The sequence below is a fragment of the Morone saxatilis genome, unplaced genomic scaffold, assembly GCF_004916995.1.
Source record: "Morone saxatilis isolate NCDOM2014 unplaced genomic scaffold, NCSU_SB_2.0 Contig23, whole genome shotgun sequence".
Classification (NCBI taxonomy): domain Eukaryota; kingdom Metazoa; phylum Chordata; class Actinopteri; family Moronidae; genus Morone; species Morone saxatilis.
The window spans coordinates 15,033,469-15,047,669 of NW_023339796.1; the positions used below are offsets into that span (position 1 = coordinate 15,033,469).

Consider the following 14,201-nt stretch of genomic DNA (forward strand, 5'->3'; position numbering starts at 1 on the left):
TGCATTGTCCAAATAATCAATACAATATCCTATATCCTGTCTGGGAGTGTAGCAAGCAGAGAAGTAGATTATGCTGCAGGAGTGTGTTGAAAAGTTATTCTATGAATTTTGTAATTGTCCACCCTGGAAACTGATCACTACTGTAACCAACTTGAATTGTGTCTGACTACACACGCTGTGCTCCATGAAGGGTAAAACAGCAGTATTGGGGTAATGTCTTAAGATTGTTGTACTAATATATTATTTTTCCTCTCTTGACAGTAACATCAAATGGAACTTCACAAAGGTAATTTGCTGATATAGTTAGCACTCTTTATTTTTAAGAAGCATCTTCAGTTAAATTATGCTTTTTTTTTTTTTTGCCTCAACAGCTTGAAAAACAGATTTTGTGCTCATATTTTGGTGTCTTATTCCTCAACAGTTTCTGATTAATAGAGAGGGACTAGTGGTGAAAAGATATGGCCCAACAGATGATCCCAGCGTAAGTAGCACTCGCTATAGTTTTTCTGTGCATGCTGTGAAATGGGGCACTTTGCATATGATCTTGGTGCATACCATGGTTTCCTGCTATTGTGGTTTTCTTAAAGCTTTGTAAATCTCAACCTGTGGCCGTTTATTCAGGCAATAATCAATGAAATGGTGCCATTCCCCATCTCTGTCATAGTAACACTTCTACTTATTTCTCTTTGCAGGTTGTGGAGAAGGACCTGCCAACGTATCTGTAATACTGCTGTTTCCCGTGTGTTTGACTCCTGACGTCTCCCATGGACTTCTGGGTATTGGTGTGTGTGTGTGTGTCTGGACCAGTGACGGCCTGTCTGTAAACCCAGCTTTGGGAAGGGCAGGCCTGATGATCCCCAGCGTGCAACTAACCTCCAGAACTCACCCACACCAAACCCATGAGACCATGTGAGTGGACATTCAGTAGTTATTTAAAGTAGAGGCCCTTCACATCTTACTTCACACTCAAAACAGCCATTCATTTTTCTTATACATTTACAATCTAGTCTTTTCTGAATGTTAAGTGACAAGTTTGTTCATGTGTCAATGTCAGCTTTATGTTTTTATGTACGGACATAATATGCCATACATTTCACAGATCTCTGTAAAGCTACTGATAATATTATTTGCACTTAACTGGGCCTGTTATTGTGTCTGATCATGTGATGACACTGGAATATAAATGCTCTCTTGGACATCATTTGTCAATTTACATGCACCTATTAAAATCTAATTTGAGCCATAGTGACTTTGTGTGTTATAATGATCTGTTTATTTAGTTTTTTGTACTTCTTATTCAGATAGCCTATTTGTTTGGATATTTTATAACTACATTTCAACACGTAACCCATGTTATGTGTGCCTAACAGTGGTTTCCTTCCTTAGTAATACTTAAAAGTTTTATTACATTACCGTAAGTCAGTATTTCCCCAAGTATGTAAGTAAGGAGTTTTTCTTTGGTTTGATGTATCCAAAAAACATAATTCTATTATTTTTGTATAATAATTTCCGGTATGTCTTAAAGGTTTGTTTTACACATCTGTAATATACCAATCATTTCTCAGGAGGTTTCATGGAATTTATAGTAATTGTTGTGAATATAAAAAGTTCCTCAAGAGAATAGAAACCAAAATAAATATTGATCAATTAAATTTACAATTGAAAACTCTGCTCTCGTTCATATGTTGAACGGTATGCTTGCCTGACGACAAATTTTTAATGTATTCAATTGAAAGTGAAAATATAGACCATAAAATAAAGTGTGACCTTGCCTTTTCACCCACCATGAAAAGAAATAATTGATACAAAATTAAACACGATAACACTGTTTCCTCATATGGCAAAAAGTAAAGTATCTCATAATTGTAACTCACACCATACAAGTCATAATTTACATAACTTCCTACAACTTTAAGTTAGTTAAGTTAGTGAGTGTAAAACAGTTTAATGGGAAATAATATTGTGGCAGCATTTTTCTCTAACACTGACCTAGGTTGCTTTCCGTAGCTGAGAAATTGAGGGAATAAATAAAATGAGTAGCTAGCTATTGAAAGTGTTTAAACTCTTCTACTCTTTAATTTATTTTCTTTGTGTTTTTTTCATAATGTCTACATCAACTAAGAACTGAACTATATTTGTATGTAGTGCTGCTGTTCATAATATAAAATGAAGCTGCCTGGTCCCACCCAGAGCCCCACACACAGTATCTGATCCCTCTGAGCACAGTGACGCTCTAACGGCTGTGCGCTCAGTGCGCTGCTGTAGCGGCACGCAGCCGTTGATGACGCACAGTAGCGGCAGAGATGATCAGCACCGCTGGCTCTGGACGTGTTCGCTCCCTGTGTCTGTTTACAGCCGCAAATGGACAGTTATGTAGTCTGTAATTGTACCAGGAAACGTCGACGGAGGTGAAAAATGACAGCATTTGTAGACAGTTTCGGAGCGCGTACCGTGTAGTCTCGTTCTCGCTGAGGAAGGATACGGCTGCGCGTCGTCGTCAGGCACCGTCCTGGAGATGGACGGGAGGACTGCGGAAACCGGGAATGACGGGAGGACGAGTGAGGAAGCGGCCGCCGGCCTACAGCTTGACTTGGGGGACACCGGTCCGTATGTCTTTCAGTTACCATTAGAGTCGTTTATTGTGCGACAGACAGTCAGATAGTAGCACCGTTGTGAGCTTATTCAAACCCAGCTTCCAGCGGCAGCAGATGGGGAGAGAAGTTGGACAGAAGTGGGCAGCGTCCTACCATTCAGTCATAATAATGTGGCTATGCACACTGACCTAAAAGGCTAGACTACAGGGGGGGGGGGATATATATATTACTGCCACTAAATTAGATACAGAAAATTGTAGATAGAAGAACCTAAGCTGTTGAAATGAATAATAAATTGCTTGGTTAGATAACAGTGTCAAGATTCAAGTCAGTGCTGCTCTGTTGTAAATGGCTCATAGTGTCAGTGTCTCACTGCAGCCTGGCACAGGCACAAGGTGCACATTAGGGATTTGTACTCCACATGAGCTATTTACTTGTGGGGTATACACAGCATACAGTAGTCGTTTGTATGTACAGCAGCCACTAGTGAATACATTCATTGGTCTTTCAGGTGCTGTTTCGCTCCTCTACTTAACCTCTGTCTGTCTTCATCATTCTTACCACATCTCTATTCCTCTTCCTCGCTAAATCTGAAGAGTACTTTAACGTTACATAATCTGATATGGAATTATAACATAAAGCACACACTAATCCCCTGTGGGTATCAATTCAATTCATAGCTGTGGATGTCATGGCTCAGTATGGCAGAACATACATGACAGTTCAAATGTTAAAGAAAGATTTAATCAGCTAGGAGGTCCAACATTTCGTCTTTGCATGTGCATGTATACGCAGTTACGTTGGATGTTTTTGCACAGATGATTATTATTAATACCACCAGATTATAGTTGTGTGCAGAGGGCCACGGGGCATAAAAATCTACTCCTGTGTTCAGTGTCACATTAGTGTCACAGCAACAGGCTGTCACTTTCTCAGCTAAGGGAGAGATCTAATCCTCTTTATATGACACACGCACACAGGCCTTAAGGGATACTTCTCCTACCATCGACATAAAATTATGTAAGGATATCTCAGTAAATGTACATTTCCTTAATGTATCAGCTTTGATTCATACAGGTAGCCTGTTTGTCACGTAGTAATCAGAAATGCTACAATGACTTTGTCCCGTTTGTTGCTTGCAGCTCAGTGGCACATTATTCTGGCCTGACCCTAATCCCACAGAGACTGTTTGTGTGTGCAGATACACCTTCTCATTGTTCTGCCTGACAGGCTTTGATGCAGCGTTAATCTGCATGTTACAGGTGTGGCCAGCCGTGTGTCCTATCACTGCACGGTTGCCTAAAAGAGATCAATGGAATTAAAGGGATACAGTTATTTTTGTTTGCACAGTTGCATGCTGAATTTCGTTGCCATGATTTCCTAAATGTAATTAATGCTTTCTCAATAGTCCTGTATGTTCTTTTGCACAATTAGTCCAGTCCAATATGAAAGCATCACTGTGCCTAAGGAAAGCCTTACAGAGCTGCCTGCATAGCTATAGACTATTGTCATTAATGCAGTTGCCATTGTAAAGCAGCTAAAGAGTCAGAGCAGTGGTACACGTGTACACCAGGGTCATACTACCTGTCATCAGGATATTTAATCAGATATGCTGCAAGTTAGTTTTAATTTTCAGTTTTAATTAAGAATTCAGGTTGTGTGACTCTATAAATGAAGTCATTAGGTCATCAGTATTATGTATTATGTTGAAGATCAACTATCATTGTGTTCTGTGGTGCCTTGGTGATGGCAGGCTCTTCTACAGTGTGTGCTGTTCTTAAACATGGCTTAAAGATTCATTATCCGTGCTTTGTCAGCTGCACTTCCTTAATCTTCATCCTCACATGACCTGCAATTTAGCACAATGATGTAAACAAGTAGTTTGTAGTACTGTCAAATGCTATGAACTCTTTTCCCCTTCCGCTTCCTTCCTTCCTGCTCTCTCTTCCTCTTTATTACACAGACACATACGGACACAGTCCAGTTGTGTCCTTAATGTCAGTGGCAAAGATTCCTCCTAATCCTCATGTGTGATTGGTTGACGATGTGATCTGGAGACCTCAGCCAATGGCAGCGCTCAGATTAGGGAGGAAGTCAATCCAATAGAGTTTTTACCTTCTCTGTACAAATCTCACTGATCCAGGAATAGAAAACAGTGACCGCAGTCTACAGTGGTTTGACTACTTAATGTCAGGTTTTGGTTAAGCCAGGAATTTTGTCTTTCTGGATTATCTAACAACTGGTAACGTGTAGGCTCTGAACTCTTCTGCTGGTGAGTTTACCACTGCATTATTTGGCACAAGGTTGGTGAAGTTAAATTTGTATGAAAGCTGTCAAATTATCTAAAAAGATTCTCACTCTCAAGGGCCATTAGTAGCTGTTCTGGGTGTTTGATGGTATCACACAATCTTGCTCAGCAGATGTTGTTCATTCCATTTCTTACTTGGTTAAATAAATGTTAGGTAGATAAATAACAATGAAAACGTATGCCCTGATGAAGGGTTGGGCTGATTGTGCTGTGCTGTTTAACTGGGTAACAATTGCCAACATTGGCAACGTTTCTAAATCCTTAATTGCTAAATCATGCTTAATATATATATAATGTGGACACTTCTCAACCTAATTTCCCTGCATCCTCTCTCTCTGTCTCTGTCCACAGATTCAGCCAAGCGGGCTCAGATAACAGAGGTGAGAGGCTACTTCACACTATACACCCGTCTGGCTCACCTGTCTCTGTTGCTTTCTTCTTCTCTCTCCCTTCTCTTTTTTGGTTTGCTGCTTGATTTAATTACACGTGACCTTTGATGAGACAATATACAATGAGAACAGTTCCTTTACATTCCGTTCCGTATACATTTGCATTTCCCTTTTCTTTCCATATGACAGATGCCGTCCCCATTCGGAGTGGGCCCAGCCCATGAGAAAAAGATTGGCCACAGGAGGGTAGATGCCTCTGGAGAGACCACATACAAAAAGGTAGGTTCATCTGTGTCTCTATTTGACTTTGCCTTTTGTCTTAAATACTGTTTGTAGGTTTGCTTGGCATCACGATTTCACAAACTACTTTCTACCCACACCTTACACTGTTGTTCTTTTCTCTCTTCTCCGCCTCCAGACCACCTCCTCTGCCTTGCAAGGGGCCATCCAGCTGGGTATTGGATATACCGTTGGTAACCTCAGCTCCAAGCCTGAGAGAGATGTGCTGATGCAAGACTTTTATGTAGTGGAAAGCATCTTCTTCCCCAGGTGCGTTTATACGAGTGGATTTGTGTTTATGTGCACGGTTGTGGCAATGATCTAATATCATCTTTTACTCTTCCTTACTCTACCCATCTTGCTCCATACAGCGAGGGCAGTAACCTCACTCCAGCCCATCACTACCCAGACTTTAGGTTTAAAACTTACGCCCCTGTGGCCTTCCGCTATTTCCGAGAGCTGTTTGGGATCCGACCAGATGACTACCTGGTGAGATATTTATTTTCTCTGATAACCTGTGATGCACTGACAGCATTTGAATGTCTTATAAAGTCAATTCATAAATGCCAATTCATAATATTATTTAAATAGTTGGATTATTTCCTTGTCTATGACCACAACAATACAGATTTAATAATGTTTATATTTGCATTGGATATGTAAAGCGTGAAAAACACTGCTTAATTCATTATTGCATGGAGCAAGACATAATTTAAAAAACTGCGTTATACCTTATACCTTATTACATCCTTAAACTGGTAATTTGTCTGTCTAGGGTTCTGACAAATCTGTGTTTTGTTTCTCTTGCTCGTTACATTTTATTTGATAGGAGTGTAACAGTTAACACTGTATGATCTGACTTGACATTTTCTAAATTTAGGTTTGTGTGAAGTTCTCTCTGAAATCATTCAAAGGATGATCAGTGGAGTTATCAAAGAAAACATGCCTCCCGCCACAGCAGACCTCTGTTGCTCTGAAGATGAATGTTAAATGCCTTCACACATAAAAAGAAGAACTGTGTACATGCAAACATAAAAAAAACAGTTGCACATGCCCTCACATATTTTGCATGTGAGGCTCCACACGCGCGCACAAACACACACACACACACCTACACACACATGCAGGGACATACAGTGTTCTTAGCTGCACGTTTAAGCTCACATTCTACCTGTGCTAGAGGGAGATTAGCAGACTAAAGCTTTCTTTTTTAAACTCCAAGTAGTGGCTGCAGACACTGAGAGAGTAGTTTGTGTTTGTGTCTACATGTGTTTGTGTTGGTGGTGGAGAGTAAAAGTAAAGTAGAATTGCATAAGTGTTAGAAAATTAAATTACTTAGCTAGAGAAATTAACTCCAAGCAATAGGCACTTTCTCTTACTTTTCAACTTAAGTCTCCAGATTCTAAAGAACTTCATTAGAACTCACTTCATTATTTACAAAGTCCTAATGGCTCTACTTCACAGTGAGATATTCAGTGTAAACGCAGTAGTTTATAAGGTTTGCCTGAGGTTAACACAATTCCTTGTAGTGCACAAGGTATTCAGCACCAGTAGATGAAAGTAACACTTCCAAAGTTAACTTCACTCTACATTAAGTTGTAAATGTCATAATGTACAATTTAGACTCCTCTAGATGTGTAATTCTTCCCACCCACACCTGTCCCTTTTGTACTCAGTAGTATACACACACTTTCACGTTAAGTTCCCTTTTTGCTGCTGATGAGCAATGCATTGTGAGTGGGTGGATGTATTAGTCTTTTGAGTGGCTATTTGAAAGCTCTGTTGGATCCAACATTAACAGTGCTATGCAGCCCTGAAGTGTTAAACTACAATCTCTCATAAAATTACATTTGCAAAGACCTTTACCAGATGTCAGGCAGAAAAATTAATAAAATCTGCTTTTATGGATGTTGAAACAGTCTTTTTAGAGATTAAGGGTCAGATTTTAGACTTAAAATGAACTTAAATTTTAATCTCTGTTTGTTCTCTGCTCTGTCTAGTATTCTCTGTGTAACGAGCCACTGATCGAGCTGACAAATCCAGGAGCTAGTGGCTCCATATTCTATGTAACCCGCGATGATGAGTTCATCATCAAAACTGTTCAGCATAAAGAGGCAGAGTTTCTACAGAAACTCCTTCCTGGATACTATATGGTAAGTCAAACTGAGCCCCTCCCTCATCAATTCAATAACCGTTTCCAAAATGTTTCAGTATATATGTCATAACAATATATTAGATACTGTAACTTGTATGCTTTTTCATTTCTACTAAATAACCTATATGACCCTGAGAGGAATTGGAAAATGAAAACCTTGCCACATGTTTTGTAATATTGTGTCTATTTGGGTGTGTGGGCATGGGGTGTTTGTGTACATGAGTGCATGCTTAAGAGCAACACAGCAGCTGAAACTTCTAGTCATCTTTATCCTCTTTATCCTACCCCCTGGCTCCGGTCAGCAGTGACGCCAGCAGTCACAGAGACCGGGGCCCGGGTTAAGCACTCTTTAACAGGTTAAGCATGCACACAGGAGAGACACAAGAATGAGCTGAGCCCTGTGGATAGATCACGCTGTCTGGCAGGTGCATGGCACTGGGACCGAAAAACATAGACCGCATGCCTTATTATTAAATAAAGTACCATATTTCTCTCATTCTCCCTGTTTCTTTTCTTATGTCTTCTGCATCCACCCCCATCTCCAGAACTTGAACCAGAACCCCCGGACTTTGCTGCCAAAGTTTTTTGGCCTCTACTGCGTCCAGTGTGGGGGCAAGAACATCAGACTTGTTGTGATGAACAATATTTTACCGCGCTCTGTACGCATGCACACCAAGTTTGATCTGAAGGGCTCCACATACAAGAGGCGAGCATCCAAGAAGGAAAGAGAGAAGTCCAAACCCACTTTTAAAGACCTGGACTTTCTGAGCGACGTTCCTGAAGGCCTCACTCTGGACCAGGACACATACAGTGCTCTGGTCAAAACTCTGCAGAGAGACTGTCTGGTGAGAAAGAGGAGTGGGAGGAGATGGATGAAGAGTAGTTTGTAAAAGTAGATTAACACTGTGCATTCTATTTTATTTTAAACATGTCCCACAACCAACCACACATAAACTATTTAACTATGTTCTCAATAGTTGATGCTGTAAATAAGTAATTAAAGAGCAATTAAAAGGTAGGATGAAACAATAGAGTAAGAGAAGGGAAATATTAAGGTAAATTTTGCCATTCCCCAAGCTGTAAAATCAAATCCATACATAAAAAGTAGTGTAATTTTTTTAGGAGCTAAATCTTTTGAAATATAATGTGTGCATTTTACATCAGGTTCTGGAAAGTTTTAAGATTATGGACTACAGTTTGCTGCTGGGGATCCATAACAAGACCCAAGCGGAGCGAGAGCGACAGTCTCAAGGCTCTCCTGCAGGAGGCGGGGATGAGAAGAAGCGTGCCGCTCAGAAAGCCTTGTACTCCACTGCCATGGAGTCTATACAGGGAGGCTCCACATGCAGGGACACACTGGACCACGATGACACGTAAGTCAACATTTTATAGTGTTTGCCCTTATCATCTCATTACATTTACAAATGATGGTAATGTTCTAATGTCTGTCTGTAGTATGGGTGGCATTCCAGCTGTGGGTGGTAAAGGAGAACGCCTCCTGCTGTTTATTGGAATCATTGACATCCTGCAGTCCTACAGGTAAGCAACAAGACATTCAGAAGTTAAAGCTGTCATGTAATATCAGTAAATGAATACATTAACTTTGAAATAGTTCACGAACAAACAAAGCCAACTGTAAGTGTTGGAAGAAAAACAAAGCACTGGTTAGGGGCAAGTTGCAAGATTCTCCTTACAGCTCCAAGCATCAGGATTTATAAGACACACAAACCACTAGCAGGATGTTGTGCGATGCATAGCATAAAATCTAGTTGTTAATGGCGTTTCAAGTTGGACTGTAGCCAGTGGTTCAGCCGTGAGTTGCCAGGTGACATTAAGTCACTGAATGAGCTTAACTAAATAATTTAATTGTCTTTGTCTGACAGAATGATCAAGAAACTGGAGCACTCTTGGAAGTCCCTCATCCATGACGGGGTGTGTACCTTCCACATAACTGTTATGTAACAATCTGTATCCAAGCAATCTAAACCTCACAAAAACATATCATTTTTTTAAAATATATTTTGGGTTTAAGTACCTTGATTGCCATTGTGTGTGAAAAGTGCATTAGAAGTCCCTTTACTCAATCTCCCTTTTCCACTGCTGCCTCCGCTTCCCTCACAGGACACAGTGTCAGTTCACAGACCTGGTTTCTATGCTGAGAGGTTCTACAAATTCTGTAGCACCACTGTCTTCAGGAAAAGCTGCTGTGAGTTTACAACTGAGCATGAGCCATAATCTCCAATAGTGTTTTATGTGTGACGACAACAGGGCCAAAAATGCAGTATTCATTATCGGGACATTTTACCTAATTTTTGGAATGAGAACATTTTTTTTAACTATGCCCTGATTTCACAGCACTGCGATCGTCTCCATCTAAAAGAGGACGAGGGGCTCCTTCCATGTCCAAGTCCGGTGCTGGAACAGGTTCAGCGGGGCAGCGTCCCTCAGTGAGTGACGAGAAGCAGGAAAACTTAGACAACTTGGAGAACCTACGCGGAGCTCGTAGCTTCCCCATGCTGGAGGATAATGGTAATTAACTTCTTGTAAACTGTATTAGTCCACAATGATATTGATGCTTAATTCCAAACACAATAATACCAGTATTATAGGATTGTTTGGCTGGCAGCCTTTATCAGTCTTTATGAAGGCGAGCTGCCTTATTAAAGCTAGTGAGTGAATGTCTATGCTACATGCTAATGCTGCTTGAAAAAGAAGAAAGAGAAAACTGGTGAGTGCTGGTTTCCCGCTTGTTACATTGTGTTTTTCTGAACTTGGCACACTATTAGCTTCAATTGTCTGCAGCAGAGAGCTCCATTTTCCTTTTAATTGAAATTAAGTAAGCCTTTATTGATCCATGTGGAGAAATAGAAGTGCAGCAGCAGTTTATTAAAGTAAAAGTAAAGTAAAACTTTAACAAATGATGGCTAGATATTTATAGATAGGTACTTTAGAAAAGCCTAATGTGCACAAGATTGCATTATTTACTGTCCACATCAACACACAGGTCATGTAATGGCGGAGGTATGGTGTTGTACAATTAGATAGCAGTTTGCTTGAATGAAACGTTAATTTGATTATGCCTGATTTAACACAATTAAATTCTATTTCTTGTTTTCGTGGTATATTTTCATTACTCGGATATACTTGATGATCTCTTTTTCTATTTCTTGGTTCATTATGCATATTAGCGAGAGAGCCACCCTGCACTCCTCCTTCCTTCGAAGATGCTACCACAGCTTCTATCGCTACCACACTCTCTTCTAACAACTCTTTACCCACCACCCCCTTCGACACACCAGAGCACCCACGCTACAGGAGACAAATGCATTCCCCAAGTGTGGCCAGGTGAGAATAATTGCATGAATATGCAACGAATGTAATGGTAATATTCTGTCAAAACAACGTACTGTGTACCCTGTACCTTCCCTGCTGATACCACATATCTTCGTGTGTACTTTCAGGTCACAGAAAGTTGAGGTTCATGGGGAAAAGCAGGATACCATAACAGTGGAGGTGGAGCTCAGGTACACACATATACAGCAATACCATACTAATGTCCATAGCTGCCTGTGTAACAGCATTTTAACAGTGTTCTTTATCTTGCTTCATACAGTAAAATCCCAAAGAGCACGGAGCTCACACAGTTGACAGAAATGGCTTCCCCCAGCCACCTGTCACCCGATCATCAACCTCACGTCTTTGCCCCATCCACCCCTCCCTCCATCAATCCATCCTCGGCACATTCTTCCACCACCCTTCCTCCTTCCTCTGTGTCTTCCTCCTCTGCTGCTCAGTCAGCTAGCCAGTCATCCTCCACACTTGCTACATCCATCCGTCCATCCACCAAACCACTCACCTCTCCCACAGTGGCTCAGTCTTCCACTCTTTCTTCCCCTGTCTGTCATTCCACTGCACAATCCAAGTTTATCACCTCAACTCCAAACTCCTCCACCCTACCTCCTGCCTCAGCATTTACTCCCATCTGCCCTGCATCTCCTCACTCCTCCATCCGGAGCTCCTCGCACCATCTCCCCTCGACCCCTCCCTCCTCACAGCCTCCAAGCCCCCAGGTGCCTCCGCAGGCGCCGCGTACATCTTGCAATCAGCTGTCTGTGTCCAGCAGCCACAACTCATTGGATGGGGAGGTGCCGGTGTCTGACATCTACTTTGTAAGTCCTCATTATTATGTATCAGTGCTTTGGTTTTTGTTTGAAGTGATTTTAACTGCTTGAGCTAGGGGTCTATCGTATCAGTACACTGCAGGAATCTCTCTTCAGTGTTGCTTTGTTGTCGGTCAGTCCAGAGGGTAAAGATAATTTTTCCTTTTCTGTCCTTTTCTTTATCTACTGGGTTTCTTGCAGTGGCCCAGTCAGGACAGCGTGGTAGAGTTATGATGGTGAGGGGGGAAGGTGTCTGTGTGTTGCAGTGTGCACGTACTACGGACTCTCGCTGCCCGAAACGCTTTTTTCCAAAGCACGAGGCTGGCACCAGTCATAGTTCATGCTTTTTTTATGCATCAGCAGAACACTGGGGTTGTCTTTCCTGCACAGCATGATGTATTTATATCTGTCAATCTGCATTCATGCACCCTGTCATTGTCATGCCCAGCTCGCCATAATTCACTCTCTTTGTGTGAATTATTTCTCCTTTATATAACATTCGTTGTCCATTTTCCACTTTCCTTCCTTTTTTCTCTATCATAACTGCTTCTCTCACCTCATCTTTCTCCTCCATTGTTTAATAATTCATTCAGTTTCCTTTGTTTTCCTGTACACACATTATATGCATTTGTGTGTTCATCTGTGTGTGTGTGTGTGTTTGTGTGTGTGTGTCCGTCCATCCATCAGTATGCAGATGGCAGATACTGGGTGTACTCTCCAGTTCTTGGCCGTCGTAAGCTAAACTCTAGCTCAAGTTACAATGTAAGTCACCAACAAAGTAGTTAGAGTCATTTGTTCCATTTGTTCTCATTGCTGGTAACTGTTCCACTGGGACTGTCACAAGCACAGCTGCTTATGGATCTTCAGAAGTAAAAATAATAATAAATAATAATAAAGCTACAGTGCATTTCACATGACTTATTTATTATTGAAGTCTACAAAAAAAAAGGCATTGCATATGAATAACTGTAGCTTCTAACGGGCCATCATGTGCATTTAAGCATGCATCTTTATGTAACATGTTACCAGTATTATTTTAGTACTAGTACTATTTTAAATCATCTTGGACCTAACTGTAGCTTTTATTGGATTTGGTCCCTCAAGCTTCTGCCCTGTAGCACGCAGGTAGCACAGAGGAGCTGACAGACAGATTAGTGTTGTCAGTGCTTAGCTAGAATGAAATCTCACTTGAAATCACCTGTTTACTAAAGCTGCACTTGAAACATGTTAAAGCCCCTGAAAATACATTTTCACATTTTGTGTATTTCCCTATAACATTCAATATTTATGACTAAATAAGCAGCAATGATGTTAACGTTTGGGGGAACAATTATTTATTATTTAGTAAAAATCTTGCTCAGCACTCAGCCAAACAGCTTCAGAAGTTAATGTTGGTAACCTAAGCTAACAAACCCACAGCTTTCATCCGATTTTGGTTAAAATGTTCTGATTAGCACACAGGAATATGTGACATCACTTATTTCCAAGCCCGGCCACTTCAAACCACAAAGACATCTCTGATGTAACACAACCAAACTGGCAGAAAAGTGTGTGGTTATTGAGGATCCCATTTGTCATAATAAGAAGCTGATTTAGAAAATATGATTTCGGGGGGCTTTAAAGTGAAATTACACCAATCTTAAGAAGGATATGACATCCCTTATATCTGAGACACTGTAGACTTTGCTTGTTTCTTCAAATTTAACTGCAGATTCAGATACATCTGTACATAAAGGAGCTGATACTTTCAAACATAACAAATTGTACTAAATAGTAATAAGCAATCATAGCCGGACAGAGAGCTAACTGTGTGCAGCTGAAAAATTCAACTAAATGCAGTTTGAAGCTCCCAACATGTAGAAATTGGACTGGGCAGATTTAAACTTTGGTGGCTGGGGAATGTCTTTAAAAATGTATCTTTCCCCAAATTCTTTCTCATCTTTCTCCTCGTCTCCTTTTTTCTGCCGCTGCCCCCTGCTGGCTGTATTGGATAACAGCAGAATCAGGAGGATCGGAGCTGGGTGTTCTCTCCTCTGCACTCCGGCTCAGAGTCCAGAAGGGGCTCAGATGGGGAGAGTGAGACAGTGAGTGTACAGTTTATTGATTATATATATATACATATACTTCTGTTAGCATTTCTTACACTTACCCCTATTTATTTGTCTCTCTGCTCTTTCAGTAACTCACAGTGGAGACAGCAGTGATGGGTGGAGCCAGAGTCTGTCTCCATATACAGAAGCTGTGAGGTTTTAATAATAAAGCCACCAAGACACTATGAGAATTGTTGTTTGTTACCCAAATTGCATGTGGAAGCTT

General features: G+C 40.9%; 2 protein-coding genes across 4 annotated transcripts in view; both read left to right on the plus strand.

Moving 5' to 3' along the window:
- LOC118334764 (phospholipid hydroperoxide glutathione peroxidase-like) overlaps positions 1–1,249 on the plus strand; it is a 4,536-nt gene extending 3,287 nt beyond the window's left edge. The window contains exons 5-7 of the mRNA XM_035670829.1: positions 262–286; positions 422–481; positions 693–1,249. Coding sequence (XP_035526722.1) covers positions 262–286; positions 422–481; positions 693–725 — 118 coding nt within the window. The 3' untranslated portion in view covers positions 726–1,249. The remainder of the gene's footprint in view (positions 1–261; positions 287–421; positions 482–692) is intronic.
- Positions 1,250–2,215: 966 nt separating this feature from the next.
- Positions 2,216–14,201, plus strand: LOC118334175 (phosphatidylinositol 4-phosphate 5-kinase type-1 gamma-like). 3 transcript variants are annotated; one of them, XM_035669997.1, is made up of 18 exons: positions 2,216–2,603; positions 5,254–5,282; positions 5,481–5,570; positions 5,710–5,840; positions 5,942–6,059; positions 7,571–7,723; positions 8,271–8,570; positions 8,890–9,098; positions 9,181–9,264; positions 9,609–9,657; positions 9,847–9,931; positions 10,081–10,254; positions 10,914–11,070; positions 11,187–11,249; positions 11,339–11,894; positions 12,573–12,647; positions 13,883–13,969; positions 14,065–14,201. In XM_035669997.1, the coding sequence occupies exons 1-18, from the start codon at positions 2,516–2,518 to the stop codon at positions 14,065–14,067; spliced, it is 2,451 nt and encodes an 816-aa protein (XP_035525890.1). In that variant the 5' UTR covers positions 2,216–2,515; the 3' UTR covers positions 14,068–14,201. The 3 variants fall into 3 exon arrangements, with proteins under 3 accessions (XP_035525890.1, XP_035525891.1, XP_035525892.1); XM_035669998.1 differs by having other exon boundaries at positions 13,886–13,969; XM_035669999.1 differs by lacking the exon at positions 12,573–12,647.

Bases quoted from the DNA above. Each gene is read 5' to 3' on its own strand.
- LOC118334175 (XM_035669997.1), top strand. From the start codon at position 2,516: ATGGACGGGAGGACTGCGGAAACCGGGAATGACGGGAGGACGAGTGAG. The intron at 5,571-5,709 runs GTAGGTTCATCT...CTCCGCCTCCAG, and splicing joins GAGAGACCACATACAAAAAG to ACCACCTCCTCTGCCTTGCA. The intron at 8,571-8,889 runs GTGAGAAAGAGG...ATTTTACATCAG, and splicing joins CTCTGCAGAGAGACTGTCTG to GTTCTGGAAAGTTTTAAGAT.